The sequence below is a fragment of the Eretmochelys imbricata genome, chromosome 10 (genome assembly GCF_965152235.1).
Source record: "Eretmochelys imbricata isolate rEreImb1 chromosome 10, rEreImb1.hap1, whole genome shotgun sequence".
Classification (NCBI taxonomy): Eukaryota; Metazoa; Chordata; order Testudines; family Cheloniidae; genus Eretmochelys; species Eretmochelys imbricata.
This window is the reverse complement of record NC_135581.1, coordinates 81,436,643-81,455,089: the sequence shown is the minus strand read 5'-3', so window position 1 is coordinate 81,455,089 and position 18,447 is coordinate 81,436,643. Positions and strand designations below refer to the sequence as shown.

At 43.3% G+C, this 18,447-nt stretch overlaps 1 protein-coding gene across 14 annotated transcripts in view; it reads right to left on the bottom strand.

Annotated features, from left to right (window-relative positions):
* SPESP1 (sperm equatorial segment protein 1) overlaps positions 1 to 17,420 on the bottom strand; it is a 63,035-nt gene extending 45,615 nt beyond the window's left edge. For 4 of the 14 annotated variants that reach the window (XM_077827835.1, XM_077827836.1, XM_077827833.1 and 1 more), the window contains exon 1: positions 626 to 4,082. Coding sequence is in view for 8 of the 14 variants with exons in the window: in XM_077827826.1 (XP_077683952.1) it covers positions 11,575 to 11,728 (154 nt within the window). In the remaining 6 variants the exon portion in view is untranslated. Of the gene's footprint in view, positions 1 to 625; positions 4,083 to 11,574; positions 14,430 to 14,452; positions 14,828 to 15,345 lie in introns of those variants that run through there. The other 10 variants (XM_077827826.1, XM_077827825.1, XM_077827830.1 and 7 more) reach the window with 10 other exon arrangements.
* Positions 17,421 to 18,447: the final 1,027 nt, after the last annotated feature.

The window sequence follows — 18,447 nt, the reverse complement described above, 5'->3', positions numbered from 1 at the left end:
CTGTTGCAGTCTTAAACTACCGTTAACACCTGTGACTGCTCAGAATTAAGTCCTTCCCTCCTGCCTAAAGCTGTCTCTGCACTAGTACACATGGAACACTTGTGAAACACACAGCTTTATGGTATGCAGGGTGTGGGCACCTTGTAAGACTCCCCATCTTGCTGCCCATTAGATCTTCCCTACCCAGAGTGGAGGGGGAAGTGCACCTAAGAACCCAGCTCTGTTAGGGTCCTCAAACACTTTTATTGTAATACAGCTTAATCAAAGATGTGACCAAGATCTGACTGCTATAGATCTGGCCTATACTGACCAGGAAACACATCTAACCAAGCATTCTTTACCTTTACTGTGGAATCTGAATTATAGTTACATGATTTCGAAAGAGTTGGGACCTATGTCTGCTCCTGATGGAGCCAACAGAAAAACTCCCATTAACTTCCATGAGACCAGGTTGGGGTGCTGGTATATGCTCATTCCTCTCTGGCAACAGCCTACTATATTTATCCCTAGATAATATTTTGCTTCCACCACTAGGACATTAACGTTGCAGACACGCTGGGATCCTGCCTTGTCAGATTCTAACTAGAATGAATGGCTTCCCCTGTATTTATCTCTCAATACGTACTATCTTTTCACCTCTTTTTCAGCTCTTCATTATGTTTTTCATTCTTCAGTCTGTTTTTAGCAGCCTCTCAGCTACAGCTTGCACTTTTTTCCATGAATTCCCTTGCTTCAGCTAGAAACTATCTTCATGTTTTAGCACTAGTTAGTCAGGATTTCAGTCTGTCTATGCAAGATACTCCTCTCTTTGGTTGTTTTCTTCCCAATCACCTGAAAAAGTGGCTGCATTTACTTAATAAATGAGCATACAAATGGGAGATGACATGTAATATAGTCAATGGAAATAAAACCACGTTCACAAAATATGAAATGCGTGTACGGATGATTAAGTAAAATAAGCTAGTATGCAAATTTATTTGCAAGATTCAATAATATCAAGGGAGACATTCTACCTAGCAGAGCAGAAAGTTAAGATTCTTGGGCTCCACTCCCCCGTGTCCCTGGCTTCTGTATGATGTTGGTCAAGTCATTCAACCTCTTGTCCCTCAATATCCTATCCATAAAATGGATGAAATATTACTTCCCTACTCACAGGTCTTGTGAAAATTGTTTACAATGTGGTTGCTACAAGAGATGGAGCTTTAAGCAGTTGTCCCTGGCTCAATCGGGTCCTGTTGGGAAAGAATCAGCAAACATCTCTAGAGACATGACTTTTTCCAGAATAGAAGCTGCATTTTGTGAGGTCATCAGTGATGGACATCAGGCTGTCATCACAGAGGCAAGGTTTAAGCCCCAAAGTCTTTGCATCAACCAAAAGGTTGGGTGACAAGAGAGAAAAAATGGCCAACAGGGTAGAAACTATTTAGACAACTGCACTAACCCTACTAACAACTCCTAGAACTAAAATCTAACTGTTGGGGTTTTTTAGAACACTATTTCAGAGGAACCACCATTGCATCCTGACACACTGCCAGAAAGCAGAGAGAGGTGTTTGGGTCTGCATGTTAGAGATAGCTGGAAAACGAGTTTCACAAAAGAGTTGGAAATTATTTTTGCTCTGCAGGCTTCAAGATGGAATTATTTTTCACTTACTGGATTTTTTTTTTTTGAAAAACTTTATTGACCTCCCTCTCATCCAATTATCTTCCTTGAAAAGTGGAAGGGAAAAGAAAAAAATAAAAATGAAAGATTCTCTCTCTCATTTGGAATTTTATTTTTAAAAAATATAAATTTTGGAAAATATGCATTTTGTGGAAACGTTGGCCTTATTAAAAAAACCTTGAAAATTTTGACCAGCCCTATACTTCTCCTTTTCATGCCCACAGATAGAGGGGGCGGGGGAAGGGTTGGGGGGACACAGGGTGCATGTGGGCCCCAACAGACACTAAAGTTTCCTGACCCATACATGCACCATGAATGGGATCCACATGGATAGTACTTGAAGAATTGATGTTTCAGTTGATCCTTGCTGGTCATTCTGTGCAAAGAATGTGATTCCAACTGTACCAGTGACAGAAAAGAGATGCAGGATACACAACTTGGTGCAATTAAGGCAGAATCCAAATGTAAGGACAAACAACACTCTGACATGTCGTAGTTTCAGATTAGCATAATAGCTCATCACCACCCTTCTTATAATGGAAGCACGAAGAATTTTAGAGATTTTCTTATGCAAAATCATGACACACTACATTGGAGCTGCATTTCTAGGATCTTTGCTCTAGGACCCACACTCCTGCTCTGACTGAAGTCAATGAGAGTTTTGCCATGGACTTCAGTGGGAGCAGAATCAGTACATGTCTAAGGCACAGTTAGCTCATGATGTATTCTATAAAAGACATAGTTTATAACTGATCCTCCATTTAGAACAGCTCTTTCTCAAAGAAAACCCGCAAAGCCTTTGCTCAGCGTACTAAGCAAGAACAGATATATAAAAACCCTCATTTCCCCATTTTTATCCATACGAGAGAAGAGAGAACAGCTGTAATGTAATATCTTCCCTTCTATCAAAACAAAGACATGAAGAAACCCAAAGTTGGGAAGAGTAAAAATGTTATTAATAGTAAAACTGAAACATGATATCCTTGGAAGGGAATGAATGAAATGGAAGGGGCGGGGTCCTTCTCTACTGGTCTGTACACAAGACTGGCTGTCAGGGGAGAATAATCCTTCCCCTAGTGCATAGGTGAATTTATTGTCTGTGTTATGCAAGTGTTCAGGCTAGATATTAGAAATCCCTTCTGCCCTTAAAATCTAAGAATTCCTGAATTAAATCCCAGTCTCTGACACTAACCTACTGTAGGACCTTGAGCTAGTCACTTCCACAAATGATTAAACAAATGGAATTTTACTTACATCTCACTGGTGTGTTGGAAGAGTGAGTTGTGAAGACAAAGTGTTATATATTATTAATGAGAGACAGACTGATGCCTTGGTGATACTGCAGTTCAGAAGATTTGATTTTAATCACAGTCCTATTCCAGTATAAACATCTGAAAAGGTCCAGTAAGGTTTTGGTGCCAAATTCACATCTGGTGCAAAGGGAACTGTAGCCATGTCTGCTTAAGCCATGTCTGAGGTTGGCAATTAGATCAAAATGTTACACTCTCTCTTCTCCCATCTTTATGGCTTATACTATAAGCGAAAGAGTATTGAACACAGCACAGATTTTATTTAGTGCTGGCCGGAGTCACTTCAGCAGCTGCACTAGTAATTATAATGCTAGCTGTATCCTGTGAATCACATTCCTCATATAGTCCGCTGCCCAAGAACTGTCCTCACTTTTATCTGCACTACTTACAGTGCAGCTAGTGCAGCACAGTAAATGCCTCTCTACAGAAAGTGGTGTTTCTTGTTATTTTGAGGGAAAATAATGATTATACTCTGCTCCTTTAAAGAACCTGCTTTACTAGATCAAGAACTAATCACTATGAAAATTAAGTTGTGGTTCTTCTCTCAAATGAATGGAGCTGGGCAAATATTCCTAAACATTATCCAGATTTTAAATGTTAGTTAACTATTAAAGCTCCTTTTGCTTCTCATGCTAGATCTTCTATGAGACACCATATTCTTATGCCCCTTATGTTTTGGCCTCCTGCAAGAATCTGAGTGATCAAGCTTTAGTAAGACAAATAGTCACAGAAAATGAGTTTTGTCCACTGACTTCAAGACAACTGGGATTAGGCTTTAAAGAGGATCTGTGAATTTTATCTATTTTGTTACTCATTTGCCAAGCTTTTAAGTCTCTCTGAAGTTCTTCAGTCTTCTTTAGTAAGAGTTACATAATTCACAAAAAGCAGTCTTCCTCTAGAAACTTACTTTGATATAATCGTCAAATTATTACCTTACTGTTTCACCACATTTCCCAGATTAATGACAAATATATGATCAATTCTTGGTTTGGAATCTTGGTATAGCCCCTTCTTAATCTTTGGTCATGTTGAAAATGGTCTATTTTTTGTCTCTCTCAGACCATTATTTTATTCTACCATCTCATGACTTGGGAGTTTATGCAATACCTTTTGAGAACTTTATCAAAGGCTTTTTGAGATTCCAATGAAATCACACAGTTTTCCTTTTTCCACTCGGTTGAGGACACACTCATAGACTTCTGGTAGATTAGAGAGGCACAATTTGATATATGTTTAATCTCAAATCTTTTACCTATGTCAGATACACAATTCATTACTGCCTTTTGGTTTTGAAGGAAATGCAGTTCTCCAAGCAGCTTTTAGCAATTTCCTCTGCTGAGCTGTAAGGATTTTACTCAATGTGAGGGAGGAGTTTTATTTACACAGATACTAGACCAAATTCTGCCCTCAGTTACACTGGCATCAATGAGTTACTCAAGATTTACACTGGTTTAACCGAACCCAGTTTGGCTGTGTGTTTAATTGTTACACGTTTTTACACAGAATAAACATTTTCTTTCTAAAAGGTCTCAGCACAACAGGAATACAAATGGATTCGTAATTCTTTTAAACTGTAAATATCCCCCTGCCCTTCCAGTGGGGCTGGAACATTTTTAATAGTGAGAGTGCTGAAAGCCAGCCCCCTTACCCCTGCCCACTCCCCCCGCCCCACCCCTGCCCAGCGAGGCTGGCGGCCACTGCAGCACCCCCCACATCTCTGGTTTCCATGCCCATGTGCCCTTCTGGGACCCCACACACAACAACATTGGGCAGAGGACTCTGAAGAATGAAACTGACCCATCTATTTCCTTTGCCCAGGCTGAATCAAATGTCAAATAAATGGTGAAAATTAGATTATAAAAAGTCACACAGTCTCCATCACTTTAAATCTTTATACCAAGCCCAAATAACTTTCTAAAAGATATGCTATAGTTCAGAGGACAGATTACTTACATTATACCATAACAAGTTCTTTGAGATGTGTCCTGCTACGGTTGTTCTACTTGAGGTGAGCATGTGCCCCATGTGCATTCAATTGGACATTTTTATCACCAATGCTCGTTCGGTCCACGAATGCGCCCTCAGCCATTCTCATGACCCATGCTGAGAATATATAAGACTGTGATGGATGGGCCACACTCAGTTCTTTCTCCACTGCAAAGCCACAAGGAGATGAGGCTCTGAAGCAGAGGGGAAAGGGAGCGGATAGTGGAACACCCGTAGGGGAACACATCTCAAAGAACTCATTACTGTACAAGGTATCTAACCTCTCCTTCGCGTGGTGTCCCTATTGGTGCTCCACTTGAGGCGACTCCCAAGCGGTATCCCCTGAAGGAGGTGGGAGTTTGGAACTTGATTTAGGGCTGACTATTAAACTGCAGAGCCAAAAGCAGCATCTGCCTGAGAAACATCAACTACAGAATAGTGGTCTTGAGAAAGTGTGGACCAAAGCTCATGTAGCACCCTTGCAAATCTCTACAATAGGAATGTCCTTCAGCAAAGAAGTGGACATGGACTGAGATCTGGTAAAAACTGTACCAGAACTATAAACGTAGGTCAGCATAGTATGTTAGTGGCTGTATAGCAAGAGAGGATAGAGACGGAAACCCAGCTGGATAGTCTTTGTATGGACATTGGCACTTCTTTAGCTCTGTCCACAATACAAACAAACAGTCTGAGAGAAGCTCGAAAAAGGTCTGGCCCTGTCCAAATAATATGCCAGCACCCTCCTAACAGTTGGCAGCGGCAAAAAGATCTATCTTCAGAAATTCCCAGGTAAGAAACATCTGAGTATTGATTTGTTTAGTTTCCACTCATTATCTTAAGTGAAGAGTATTCGGAGGTCAGCCGCCACGGTGTTTTGGAGGCTGCATAGATAAAATATGCACCAGTTCCATAACTTTATGGCCTCTGCAAAGAGAAAAGGAAATCTGGATTGGTCTTGTATCACAGGAGAAAGTGCCGTCAGGCATACGTTAAAGCTCTGATTTCCAGAATGGTGCTGTATAAGATGAAGTCCACCTGTTTTGATAGATAGGGAATTCAACTTCAGAAGTATACTGAGGAGGGAAGTGTTGGAAACTATTGTAACAGCGGGAGGGGAAGAGTTGAATGGAACCCCTGAACACACCTTTTCTGGATTCTGCCACCAGTTGAGAGAGAGAGAACAGTACACAACAGGGAATAGAGAATAACTTTACACTGTCTTGCTGGGAGTATAAACTGTCCAGAACCAAGTATGGAAGCAACGCATATGTAGAGAATTATGTAGTGCAACAAAGTACATGCTGCTATGTGCCCAAGGAGTTGCATACACAATCTGGCAATGACCTGATGGCCCAACTGAATTTGTGCAATTAAGTGTGAGGAGTGAAGAATCTGTCCTCTGATCTATCATGTGGCATTGAGAGTGGGCCCTACGAACTCTACCCTTTGCACAGGTAAGAGGCAGGGACTTCACGGTGTTGAGCTGAGGACCAAGCCTGTTAAATAGAGCTACAGCCAAGGTTATAGCAGTTCTGTTTCTGACCTTGGTATAGGAATGCCCCTTGAGAAGCCAATCATTAAGATAAGGGAAGACAATTACCCACCAATGGTGAAGCTGTGCAGTGCTTATTACAGTAACTTTTGTGAACACTTTGAGGGTGGCAGACAGTCCGAAGGGAAGGACTTGATATTGGTCATGGTCCTGACCTACCACAAAGTGTAAGAGCCTTTTGGGAGAAGAGCATATTGATATGAAAGTATGCCTCTCGAAGGTTGAGGGTCACTAAGCAGTTCCCCAAATCCAAGAGTGGAATGATAGCTCTAAGTGTCACCATCTTGAATCTCTGTATCTTGACAAAGGTTTAAGTGGTTCTGGTCTTTATCATGTGGGGATACCTTTCAATGCTGTTGCCTACTATGTACATTCACGGTATCCATGACCAAGGAATTAGGGGCAGGACAAAAAACTAAAACTTCCAAACCCCTAGTAGGACATAATATATTTTATCTGCTCTTTTAGCTGTCAGGAGTGGGGAGCAGTAGCAGGACTCTGTCAGATCATTTTGGCAGGTTCTAAGAGCACCTCATTTATAAGCAAGATCACCCATGCTGACGATGGTGTAAGTACAGTATCAGACAATTTATGCTGGTCTCCTGAACTACTTCTAATGGAATCTTGAGAGCATCTGCCACTCTTTTCATCAACTCCTGAAATGGCTTGAAGTTGTTCATATGAGTTGGTGGGGGCATGACAGCCTCATCTGGGGAAGATGAGGCTATATTAGTCTGTGGAGTTGTCCCCTCATCAGCTCTCCTTTCTTGTTTTTCAAATGTCCCCTCCTGTAGAGAAGAATGATACGGTGGGACAGAGAACTGGAGTGGGCTGTCTGGTACAGTCCACATGAGAAGCTGATACCCTAAAAAACTCATCGGCAGGCAGCTGAGTATGCCCACGAGGGAGGACTGTAGGGGAATGGGGGAGGCAGCCAGTACTAGTCACGCCAAAGAGGATGATTGCCAGGTAGTGGTAGTAAAACTCTGGAAGTGTCCTTTGATGTTCCAGGTACTTTATAATCAAAAGGTCGGTTTTCAGTCAGCATAGCCCTGTACTGAGTTTAGAGGGAGTCTGAAGAACTTTCTTCTTTGTGTTCCAACAGAGCACCCAAAGGAGGAGTATCTGGCTGTATGTCTGACCAAATCACTTCTGAGGCAGGCAATACGCGTGAAAGGTGAGGTACTAGGGATAACTCAGGTTTTGGTACTAGGAGTCCTGAACTCAGCAAAGACGACTCAGGTTCATTGGAGACAAATAGGTCCTGTGGGAATGTGCACAGGCATTTGACGAATCATAGACACTGAAGCCTGCGGTACCAAGGGATGATCTGCCTCTTGCCATACTGATGGTCTCAGTACTGAAGAGGCAGCAGCAGATGAGGGTGGTACCAAGTGTTTCAGAAGTACCTCATTCAGGATTCAATGGTACCAAGGGCTTCAGCACTGTGTGACTTTGATGAAGGCTTTCACTTGGAGAAAACCTCAATACCAAGGCTCTGCAGAAACCTTTAAGGGGCATGGGGTCTCCAGTATAGCAGGCCTCTTAAGAATACGGTGTCTCTGACAAGATCAGCATGAGACTTTCCTCATTTCACTTGAAAGTCTGTCTCTCAAAGACCTAGAAGGCAAATGAGCTGCAGACACTGATAGAGTGATATGGTCATTCAGAGGCTGATGTCCCAGGTGGGTCTCTGGGCCTGGATCTGAAGCTGGACAAAGTGAGCACTCCATCACAAAAACCTGAAGTTTTATCTCCCTGTACCTTCTGGAGTGACTCTTGAAGCTTGCACAGGTCTTGCACTTCAAATGGATGTGCATATCCCCGAGGCAGTGGATACAATCCTAGTGGCCATCACTAACTGGAAAGGATTCCCAGCAAGTGCGGCAGTGTTTGAAGCCTGGTTACTTAGAGATGCCCAAGGGAAAAGCAGGCTTCTCTAGAGACAGCTCCTCTGTATGGAGGTGAGGGTGCATGAGAGGCAAAGCCTTAGCCAAAAGGAGATAGATCCTCAAAAACTAAAGTAAACACTTACTACACAAACTATCAAGGATAAAAGTAAAATAAATTTAAAATTAAGTACTGAAGACTAGCTAAGATGAATAGCTATGCAGGCAAGCACTACAAAATGCTCTGTCTCAGGGAGAGGTGGTTGAGAAGGAATTTAGGGCAGTCCATCTGTCACAGCCCTATATATCCATCACAGCCTTATATATCCTCTGTATGGAACATCAAGAAGGCTAGGGCATATGCCCAGACCAAATGAGCACTCCTGCTGAAATCTCTCTGACTGAAGGTACATGAGCTGTATGCACACCTCAAGGGGAGAGTCCCTAGGGACACTGCTTGAGGAAGAAAGTTATGGTCTTGATGCAGAAACTACCAGAGAGGTTGCACGGCTTGGGTTGCGCAGATCAGACTGGAAGATTGCAGTAGTCCCTAATAATCTGTTACTATTAAGTTTTTCTCATCTAATCTTACCAATAAAAAAGGAATTACGTAAATATTTTAACCTTACGACATATATAAATCTGAGACACGCACAAGGTGGGCGAGGTAATATTTTTTGAGTAACTTCTGTTGCTGGCAGGGACAAGCTTGCAAGCTTCACAGAGCTCTTCCTCAAGTCTGGAGAAGGTAACCTCAGTGCCAGCTAAATACAAAGTGGGACAGATTGTTAAGCAGGGGTTGACACATGGTATACCACTTAAAATGAAATGGGCACTTAATACTTTTGCAGTAGGACAAAGGAAAGTTAGTAGACAGCAGAGTGTGTTATAAATTGTAATGAAAAGCGGTGTCTCTAAGTCCATGATTTTTAGTGTCCAGCAGAGTTATGTATTTAAGTTCCCTGCTCGCCTTTTGAAGCTGTTGTGTAGGCTTCAGGACAAGGACTGAGAAGTCAGATATGGAGTTAGTTTTGTGAAAAGTGTTCATCCATGGGGGAACAGGGTATTTTAATATTTAATCATTTTTCTATATAAGTTCATTCAAGGGCACAGTTTTTGTTGGGGGCACTTGATGCACTGGCTGAGGTATACCACATGTTGTCATAGGAATGTGTAAGACCCATAGATCTTTGAAAAAGATATGTTTGGGGGAGTATTAATCATCACAGCAGTGGAAATAGGTCTGCAGATTCGATATCTGTTGTTCTGGCAGGGTCTGGTGCTGCTCTGAATTTAAATATAGCAGTTAAACTACTTCCTACCATTTCACCATTGCGATCTTTAATGTTTTATACAGAAACAGGTGGATCCTGGGGAGTGACAACTTAATAAGAGAGGGACTACTGGTAGAGCAATGGTATGAATAATCAGAGGCTAGCTACAAAAATATATGCTTTATGTGGTAAAAGCTAGGACTCTTGCTATTGGCTAACCAAGAAGCTATTTAATTATTTGTTAATCTTAGTATGGAAATATGTTTATAGTCATTACATGAATTATCCATGATCACTGCTACAGAAAAAACACTCATCTGTGATCACTTCAGAACAAAGTCGCCTGGATATTTGCCATCTGATAGTTAAGATGGGCTTGACTGCCAAAGGGACTTCAAAGTATAAACCTAATGAATACTCTTAGAATTTTGCACACAAAAAAAGCATACTATATCTTACAGATTTTACTTAGCAGATGCAACACATACTAGAATGTATTTAGAATAATCAGCTTCTGCAGGAAAGACTGCCATATATTTAAATATATAAAAATGAAACCTCAGGCTTAGCTTAAAAACTGATACACAGGTTATGAGGATTTATAAGATATTAGTCAATTGCTTTGGCAGATTGGAAAAAAATGGGTGGTATTAATTGATTCTTTCCCTTGTTCTCCTGAAGTTATATATTTCCTGAGCACCCATTCATGTTTGATATTGTACAAATGAAAAGACAAGGTCCAGTGTACGCTAAAACCACTTAGTCTCTTGCCACAGAAATCAATTCACTCACGCCATGTACCGTGGCCAGAAGTAGCATAAGTTGTGCACTAGACAAGTAATGAGAGCAGTATGAAATTCTGAGAAGTTAGTACGTAAAATTACACTATAGTTTTATGCCTTCTACATACTGTGTGTCCAGACCGGCATGAATGAGAAATAGTTAACAGAAAAGAGGGCTTTTCTCTTGGCCAGAGGCTGAGATACTATTATGTAAGGCATGCCAAACAGCATTCAAACACTGGAGTCAAGGTATATTCCTTACTTCTGGTTTGACATGGTATGAAGAAAGCACTCACACTCCACAGAGCCCAGCACAGTGCTCATGTCCCAAAGAAAAATGAATGTTAACCCACACAGCTGAACATTCATTAGGTGGAGGCATAGGTACCCAAACACCATCATAATACATTGCACTTATAAACGCATGCTCACAAGCGTTACCAGATTTGCCCATTACTTTGGGGTACACTCATTTATTATGGTTACTCTTCTGAGGGGGGGCACTTCTGTAATTCTATCAATATACTGCTTGTCACTTGTATTCTCATATGGAGCTCTACTCCTCCTTTCTGCAAGTTCCCTCCCAATGCAGCTATCCTGCAGGACCTAGGTTCTCCAGGGCTGGGTTCTTCAAGCTCCAGAATCAGGCAAACACACACACATTGACAGACAGCATCCAAGAGGACCAAGTTAATCGGCACTCCCAAGCTGACCCCTTATACACTCCTGGACTCAGCAGGCTGGGTCAAGCAGCACTTCCAAACTGCCACCTTCATATGCCCCAGGTTCAGCATGTCCCTATCCCCACTTTCACGTTACAATTGTCCTGGTAGTAACCCACTTGATGAGCAAACCCCAGAGGATTTGTGGGAGCTGCAGGGATCTTTAGCTTAGGTATGAGGAGCATTGCTGCAGAGAGGGGGGGGGGGGGCAACCAGCTTAACCATGAAAGTTATTTATTGCTAGGTAATAACTATACATGAGGAGCCAAACAAACAAAACAGTTATAATATTAAATCTAACTTAAATCTGATTATAAAAGTCAGGTTTAGAAAACTATAACTGATCACACAAGTCAGGGTCAGAAGGCTATACTGAGAGAGAGAGCTGGGTTCTCACCACTCCGTGAAGCTTGAATCCACTGGGGGTCCCAGGAGGTGGTGGTGGTGGTAGCTGAGTGTCCCAAGTGCTGGAGACTGGCAGAGCCCCCAGCACGATCGGTCAGGAGAAGATAAGTCCCAGTGGAACGGATGCAGATTTTGGATCCAGACATCAGAGAACTTACTTGAGAATGGGTAGAAATTTTTGTAGGGAAAGAACAATGGTTCAAGGGAGAACACTAGATTTGTTTATGGGTAAACTTTTGGCTCAAGGGAATATACCAAAGTTGTTTTGTTCAGGCTAGACAATAGGAACTGATCATTCCTGGCTATGGGCAGTGTTCCTACAAGGGAGCTCACAATGCAATTAGGCAGCTTCACTATTTCGGATACCAATAAAGGATATATTACTAGAATTGGTCTGATAACTGATCTGGGGGTGTGCAGGCATGGGTTCTTTACCATCTGGAGCAGAGATTCCCTATCATGCAGTGCTTTCCTGGTCCCAGAGTTCAGTGTGGGTCTTGCCTTAGAATCTCTGTTCTCCATTCTGTATGCTAATGGGGATGCCTCCCTGTTCCATCTTTGATGCAAATGAGGCTAAGAACATAAGAATGGCCATACTGGGTCAGACCAAAGGTCCATCCAACCCAGTATCCTGTCTACCAACAGTGGTCAATGCCAGGTGCCCCAGAGGGAGTGAACCTAGCAGGTAATCTCTCTCCTGCCATCCATCTCCACCCTGTGACAAACAGAGGCTAGGGACACCATTCCTTACCCCATCCTGGCTAATAGCCATTAATGGACTTAACCTCCATAAATGTATCCAGTTCTCTTTTAAACCCTGTTATAGTCCTAGCCTTCACAACCTCCTCAGGCAAGGAGTTCCAAAGGTTCACTGTGCACTGTGTGAAAAACTTCCTTTTATTTGTTTTAAACCTGCTACCCATTAAGTTCATTTGGTGGCCCCTAGTTCTCATATTATGGGAACAAGTAAATAACTTTTTCCTTATTCACTTTCTCCACACCACTCATGATTTTATATACCTCTATCATATCCCCCCACCCTTAGTCTCCTCTTTTCCAAGCTGAAAAGTCCTAGCCTCTAATCTCTCCTCCTATGGGACCCGTTCCAAACCCCTAATCATTTTAGTTGCCCTTTTCTGAGCCTTTTCTAATGCCAGTATATCCTTTTTGAGATGAGGGGACCACATCTGTACGCAGTATTCAAGATATGGGCGTATCATGGATTTATATAAGGGCAATAAGATACTCTTGTCTTATTTTCTATCCCTTTTTTAATGATTCCTAACATAGTTTGCTTTTTTGACTGCCGCTGCACACTTCGTTGTCATCTTCAGAGAACTATCCACAATGACTCCAAAATCTTTCTCCTGATTATTCGTAGCTAAATTAGCCCCCATCATATTGTATGTATACTTGGGGTTATTTTTTCCAATGTGCATTACTTCACATTTATCCACATGAAATTTCATTTGCCATTTTGTTGCCCAATCACTTAGTTTTGTGAGATCTTTTTGAAGTTCTTCACAGTCTCCTTTGGTCTTAACGATCTTGAGCAGTTTAGGATCGTCTGCAAGTTTTGCCACCTCACTGTTTATCCCTTGCTCCAGATCATTTATGAATAAGTTGAATAGGATTGGTCCTAGGACTGACCACCTTGGGGAACACAACTCTCCATTCTGATAATTTACCACTTATTCCTACCCTTTGTTCCCTCTCTTTTAACCAGTTCTCAATCCATGAAAGGCTCTTCCCTCTTATTCCATGACAACTTAATTTACATAAGAGCCTGTGGTGAGGGACCTTGTGAAAGGCTTTCTGGAAATCTAAGCAGACTATGTCCACTGGATTCCCCCTTGTCCACGTTTGCTGACCTCTTCAAAGAACTCTAATAGATTAGAAAGACATGATTTCCCTTTACAGAAACCATGTTGACTTTTGCCCAACAACTTATGTTCTTCTATGTGTCTGACGATTTTATTCTTTACTATTGTTTCAACTAATTTGCCCGGTACTGATGTTAGACTTACCGGTCTGTAATTGCCAGGATCACCTCTACGTTTCCTTAATCCTGTCACCCTTGACCAGAGGGGTTCAGGTATGTCTTTCACTGCCTTTTCATTGCTTTTTGTCCTTCTTCTGATTGGCTTTGGTTCAAGCAGAGGCGGGGGGGAGGAGGAAGTCTTTCGTGAGTCAGACAGGCTGAATGTTGGGCCCTGGTTTCCTCAAGAACACAAAGCTGATAGGTAACACAAGGGCCAACACCATAAGGCACTACACTGCATATAGGCATGTACATATTCAAATGCACACATTTTACCAAAAACAATGCCAAAGATGAAAATAATGATCTGGTCCACAACTATGCTATGAGCTAAGACAGTGATACTCAGACCTCAGTGGTTCAGGAGCCAAATTAGCAATCAACATTACCCAAGAGCCACAATAGTGTGAATTCATTGTTTCATTTACTAATATACACACACACACAATTCTCAAAGCAAAATGATTAAGTATTATCAGCAACTACAATTAGTTAACAACATAGTAAAATCATCCTGATTGGTTAACAATTAAATCAGTGTTTTTTAATATCATGTGCTGCAAAGAGCCACAGGAGACACATTAAAGAGTCACTTGTGGCTCATGAGCCTCAGTCTGAGTATCACTGAGTTAGCACAAGCATAAATAGCATTGTAGCAACGGTAGCACAGCTTAGCCATGCCAAATACGTACCTACCTTGTAGTGCACCATTTTCGCAGGAAACACTCCTGATCACCATCAACGAGCGACACTCCAAATAGAAGTTACTGAGCTACCTCCTCTCATTAAAGAGAAATACCACTTATGATGTTACATTTAATAATAATACCTGGCATTTATAAGCAGCCTTCCATCCAAGGATCTCAAAGTGCTTTGCATACATTACTCTCCTCTCATGTAGATTTCCCCCATTTCACAAAGGGGGAAAACTGAGACACACAGAAGTTGACTCTCCCAAGAGCCCTGTGGCAGAATCAAGAATAGACGTGACATAGGGCCATACTTCCTGCCGTTCCTGTATATATACACTTACACTCAAACTTTAAATCAGAGATTGCTCATTTCTTGACTCTGATGGATTTGGATTTCATTTTTTCCCTTTATTGTCAGAACCTCTTTCCATGGACTGCTCTGGAAGTTGTTTCCTAACCTGATGATTTCCTGTTCAATTAGGGTTAAATTGTGCTTCAGTTGAAGTGTTTTACTATTAAAAAGAAAACACAATTGAGCCTTAATTATTTAAGTGAACTAATCAAGGCTATACTATTTTAAATGGTTTTACTTTGGTTTCTTCTTCTGTTTTAAAACTAATAAAAACCTTTCAGTGACCATACTGAGGCATGACATAAAAATTCAGCTTCTGTTTACAAAGCTAGATCTTCCACTACTGTTATATGAAATGCATTAAAAATTGTAAAAGTGTGCTTTCTTTCAGGTTTGGGCCCTTGGTCTGTGCTGGGAGAAACTGTCAAAAATTAAACTATGTGCTCTGCTTTTCAAAACGTATGAAATCCTTGTAATAAGAGGAAGGGTGGAAGAAAAAAAAACAAAACCCTCAAGGAATTTCATTTGTTTCTCACTGAATTTTTGTGTGATCACACTTACATAGCAGTTAATTTTTTTTGTTGATTTTAAAGATATGAAACAACTTTATTCAAATGTACAGAAAGGAAGTTTGTATTTATATGATTTTATCATCTGGAACTAATAATAAATACCTACCTTATGAAGCACTTTTCATCATAGCTTTTGTCAAAGTGCTAGGTAAAAGGAAAATATATTTACACTCCTTTAAAAAATATGTATATGGCACAGCTCTAATTAAGGTTGTAAAATATTTTATTTCCATGAGCAACTCTGCTTTACAAGGCTTATAACTTAGTGATCAAAATTCATTGCAGGACAAAACTTTGCGCAAAGTCCGAGACTAAGAGACAGTTTTGTTCACAAAATCTGAAGGGGATATTTGGCCACTTTTAAAATAAAATTCAATTTATGTATCCTTCTTCATCCAATAAACCTAAAATCCTTTACAAACATTAACTTCTTAAAACAATGTACATAACTTCAGTCATTGCGGAAACTATGCCGTAGAAAGGTAAATAAAATGACTTTTCCAAGGTCAGATCAAGTCATAAAACACAACAAGAAAAAAAATCAGGAGTAGAGGCTCTTAGTCTTGGGATACAATCATTACATAAACTCTAGAAAGAGGGAAAAATAATTCTGACCACATCAAGACAATTAACAATGAATTTGTTTTGCTTCTTTTAAGTTTATGCTTCAAACATGTGGCCTTCCCCCAGATCTTTTTCAGGTCAATCTAGTTAAATACACATTATTCCAGAGCCTATGAAGCTCAGGAATAAAAACAACCCCCTCAGCTTTGATGAAAGACTAGTCCCTTCCCAACTGGAGGAAAACTGCAACAGTTAGGAGAGCTAAGCAACTCATTTAAGAGATTATCAATGCACCTCCAAAAGTCACTATGTGGTGGTTATTCAGACCATCCTTGTCCTGGAGCTCAGCACACTTTTGCTTTGATCAACACAAAATGATCTGCAAGCTACAAAAATTGAGGCTGAAACAGCCTTCAGCCAGCCTACAGATGGCAACACCACTAGACTGCCATTTTTGTTGTTGCTGCACTTTTAAAACTTGTCCATGGGCTGTTATAACCCTCTCAATAGGGCTTCTCCCTACCTTTTTATGGGGGGGGGGGGAGGAAGAGTGGGAGGAGTAGCTAAACAAGAGTCTGCTGATGCTTCAATTCTCAATGAATGATAAAATGTGCTTAACCAAGGGGCAAACTGTAATCCCACCAGCTGATTGAGGCATGAAGTGCCAGACTGAGTCTTGCACACTGATCCCAGTGAAAATGGCCCATCCTTGATAAATCCATTCATACACAGAGGCAAGAGAATGTGGGGTTTCACCATGAGCTAAATACCAGTGGAGCCAATATTTGACGCAGACAGTTAGCCTTGCCAACACATATTTGGCACCTGATTTCAGAAATCTTGCCTGGCAAAAGGTAAAGAAATACCTTATTGGTACCCTAGGACCTCCTCCACCTCTTAATCTGACAACAGGACACACTACAATCAAGAAAGCATTCTGATATAAGATTGCAAGGTCTTCCTTGTGACAATCCTTCATTTGTAAGACTAGACTACAGAAGTGTCTCCACAGTGACCCAGAGCCATCTAAAGAGAACACTGCCCCTTTTAGAATTTGTTTGATTTACAAACAATCAGTCTCTGACACTTCAGTCACGAAATGCTGCCTTCAGAACTAGCAGCTTCTGTAGCTTGCACAGACAAGAGCTCCCATCCAGGTGGGTGTATGTGGGAGCCACATCTCTTAACTATAATACCTTCATGTTTAGCAGGTACTCCTGCCTTGGCTCACTGTGTGGGGTGGCATGGAGAAAGCTGGGGCAGCAGGGATGAGAGAGAAATGAGAGGGTACAATAAGAGGCACCTTGGGCAGCATGAGGATGGGCTGGGGCAGCCTATCTAAAGCTGAGGTAGCAGCTCAGCCCCAGTGTAGACACATGCACCCCCTCCGGCTAGGGGAAACACAGAAAAACGCCCTTCTATGTCTCTCATAGCACCAAGACTGTGCTCCTCTGCACAGCTCCCCACCAAGCTAGGGTGATAGAGAGCTGAGCCTGAACATGCTGGGGCTGCAGCGTTACATCCAGTGAGTAGCGCCCCCTCCATGCACCAATTCCCTGCAGGCCTCCATACCCAACCCCCTTCTGACAGGGTGCGGCCTCCAACCGCCACCCTTTCTCCCTCCTGCGCCACACTCCACCCCTCTCTTTCCAGCTCTGGGCATCCTTCCACAGACACCCTGAGCCCCAGCCCCCCAACAGTCCCCCTCCACACACCCCTGAACCCCAGCCCCCCTTATCCCTACAGATCCCTCCAACCCTCAGTTCCCCTCCACACAACCCGAGCCCCAGCCCCCACACCCTCAGTCCCCCTCCACACAACCCGAGCCCCAGCCCCCACACCCTCAAACCACAGCCCCCCCAAACCCCTACAACCCCCCATGCCCTCAGTCCCCCTCCACACCCCGAGCCCCCACATCCTCAGTCCCTCCACACCCCGAGCCCCAGCCCCCACACCCTCCCGAGCCCCAGCCCCCCCCCAAATCCCCACAGCGCCCCTCCACACGCCCCCGAGCCCCAGCCCCCCCCCAAATCCCCACAGCGCCCCTCCACACGCCCCCGAGCCCCAGCCCCCCCAAATCCCCACAGCGCCCCTCCACACGCCCCCGAGCCCCAGCCCCCCCAAATCCCCACAGCGCCCCTCCACACGCCCCCGAGCCCCAGCCCCCCCAAATCCCCACAGCGCCCCTCCACACGCCCCCGAGCCCCAGCCCCCCCAAATCCCCACAGCGCCCCTCCACACGCCCCCGAGCCCCAGCCCCCCCAAATCCCCACAGCGCCCCTCCACACGCCCCCGAGCCCCAGCCCCCCCAAATCCCCACAGCGCCCCTCCACACGCCCCCGAGCCCCAGCCCCCCCAAATCCCCACAGCGCCCCTCCACACGCCCCCGAGCCCCAGCCCCCCCAAATCCCCACAGCGCCCCTCCACACGCCCCCGAGCCCCAGCCCCCCCAAATCCCCACAGCTCCCCCATACCCTCAGTCCCCCTCCACACACCCCTGAGCCACAGCCCCCCAAAACCCCCTGACCTTGCCCACACCCCCCTACAGCCCCCCACACGTGCCCTAACCGTAGAACCCCCGCCCCCCCAACCCTCGGCCCCGCGCGCCGTTGTCCCTCAGCCGCCCGCCCCTTCCAAGCGCCTC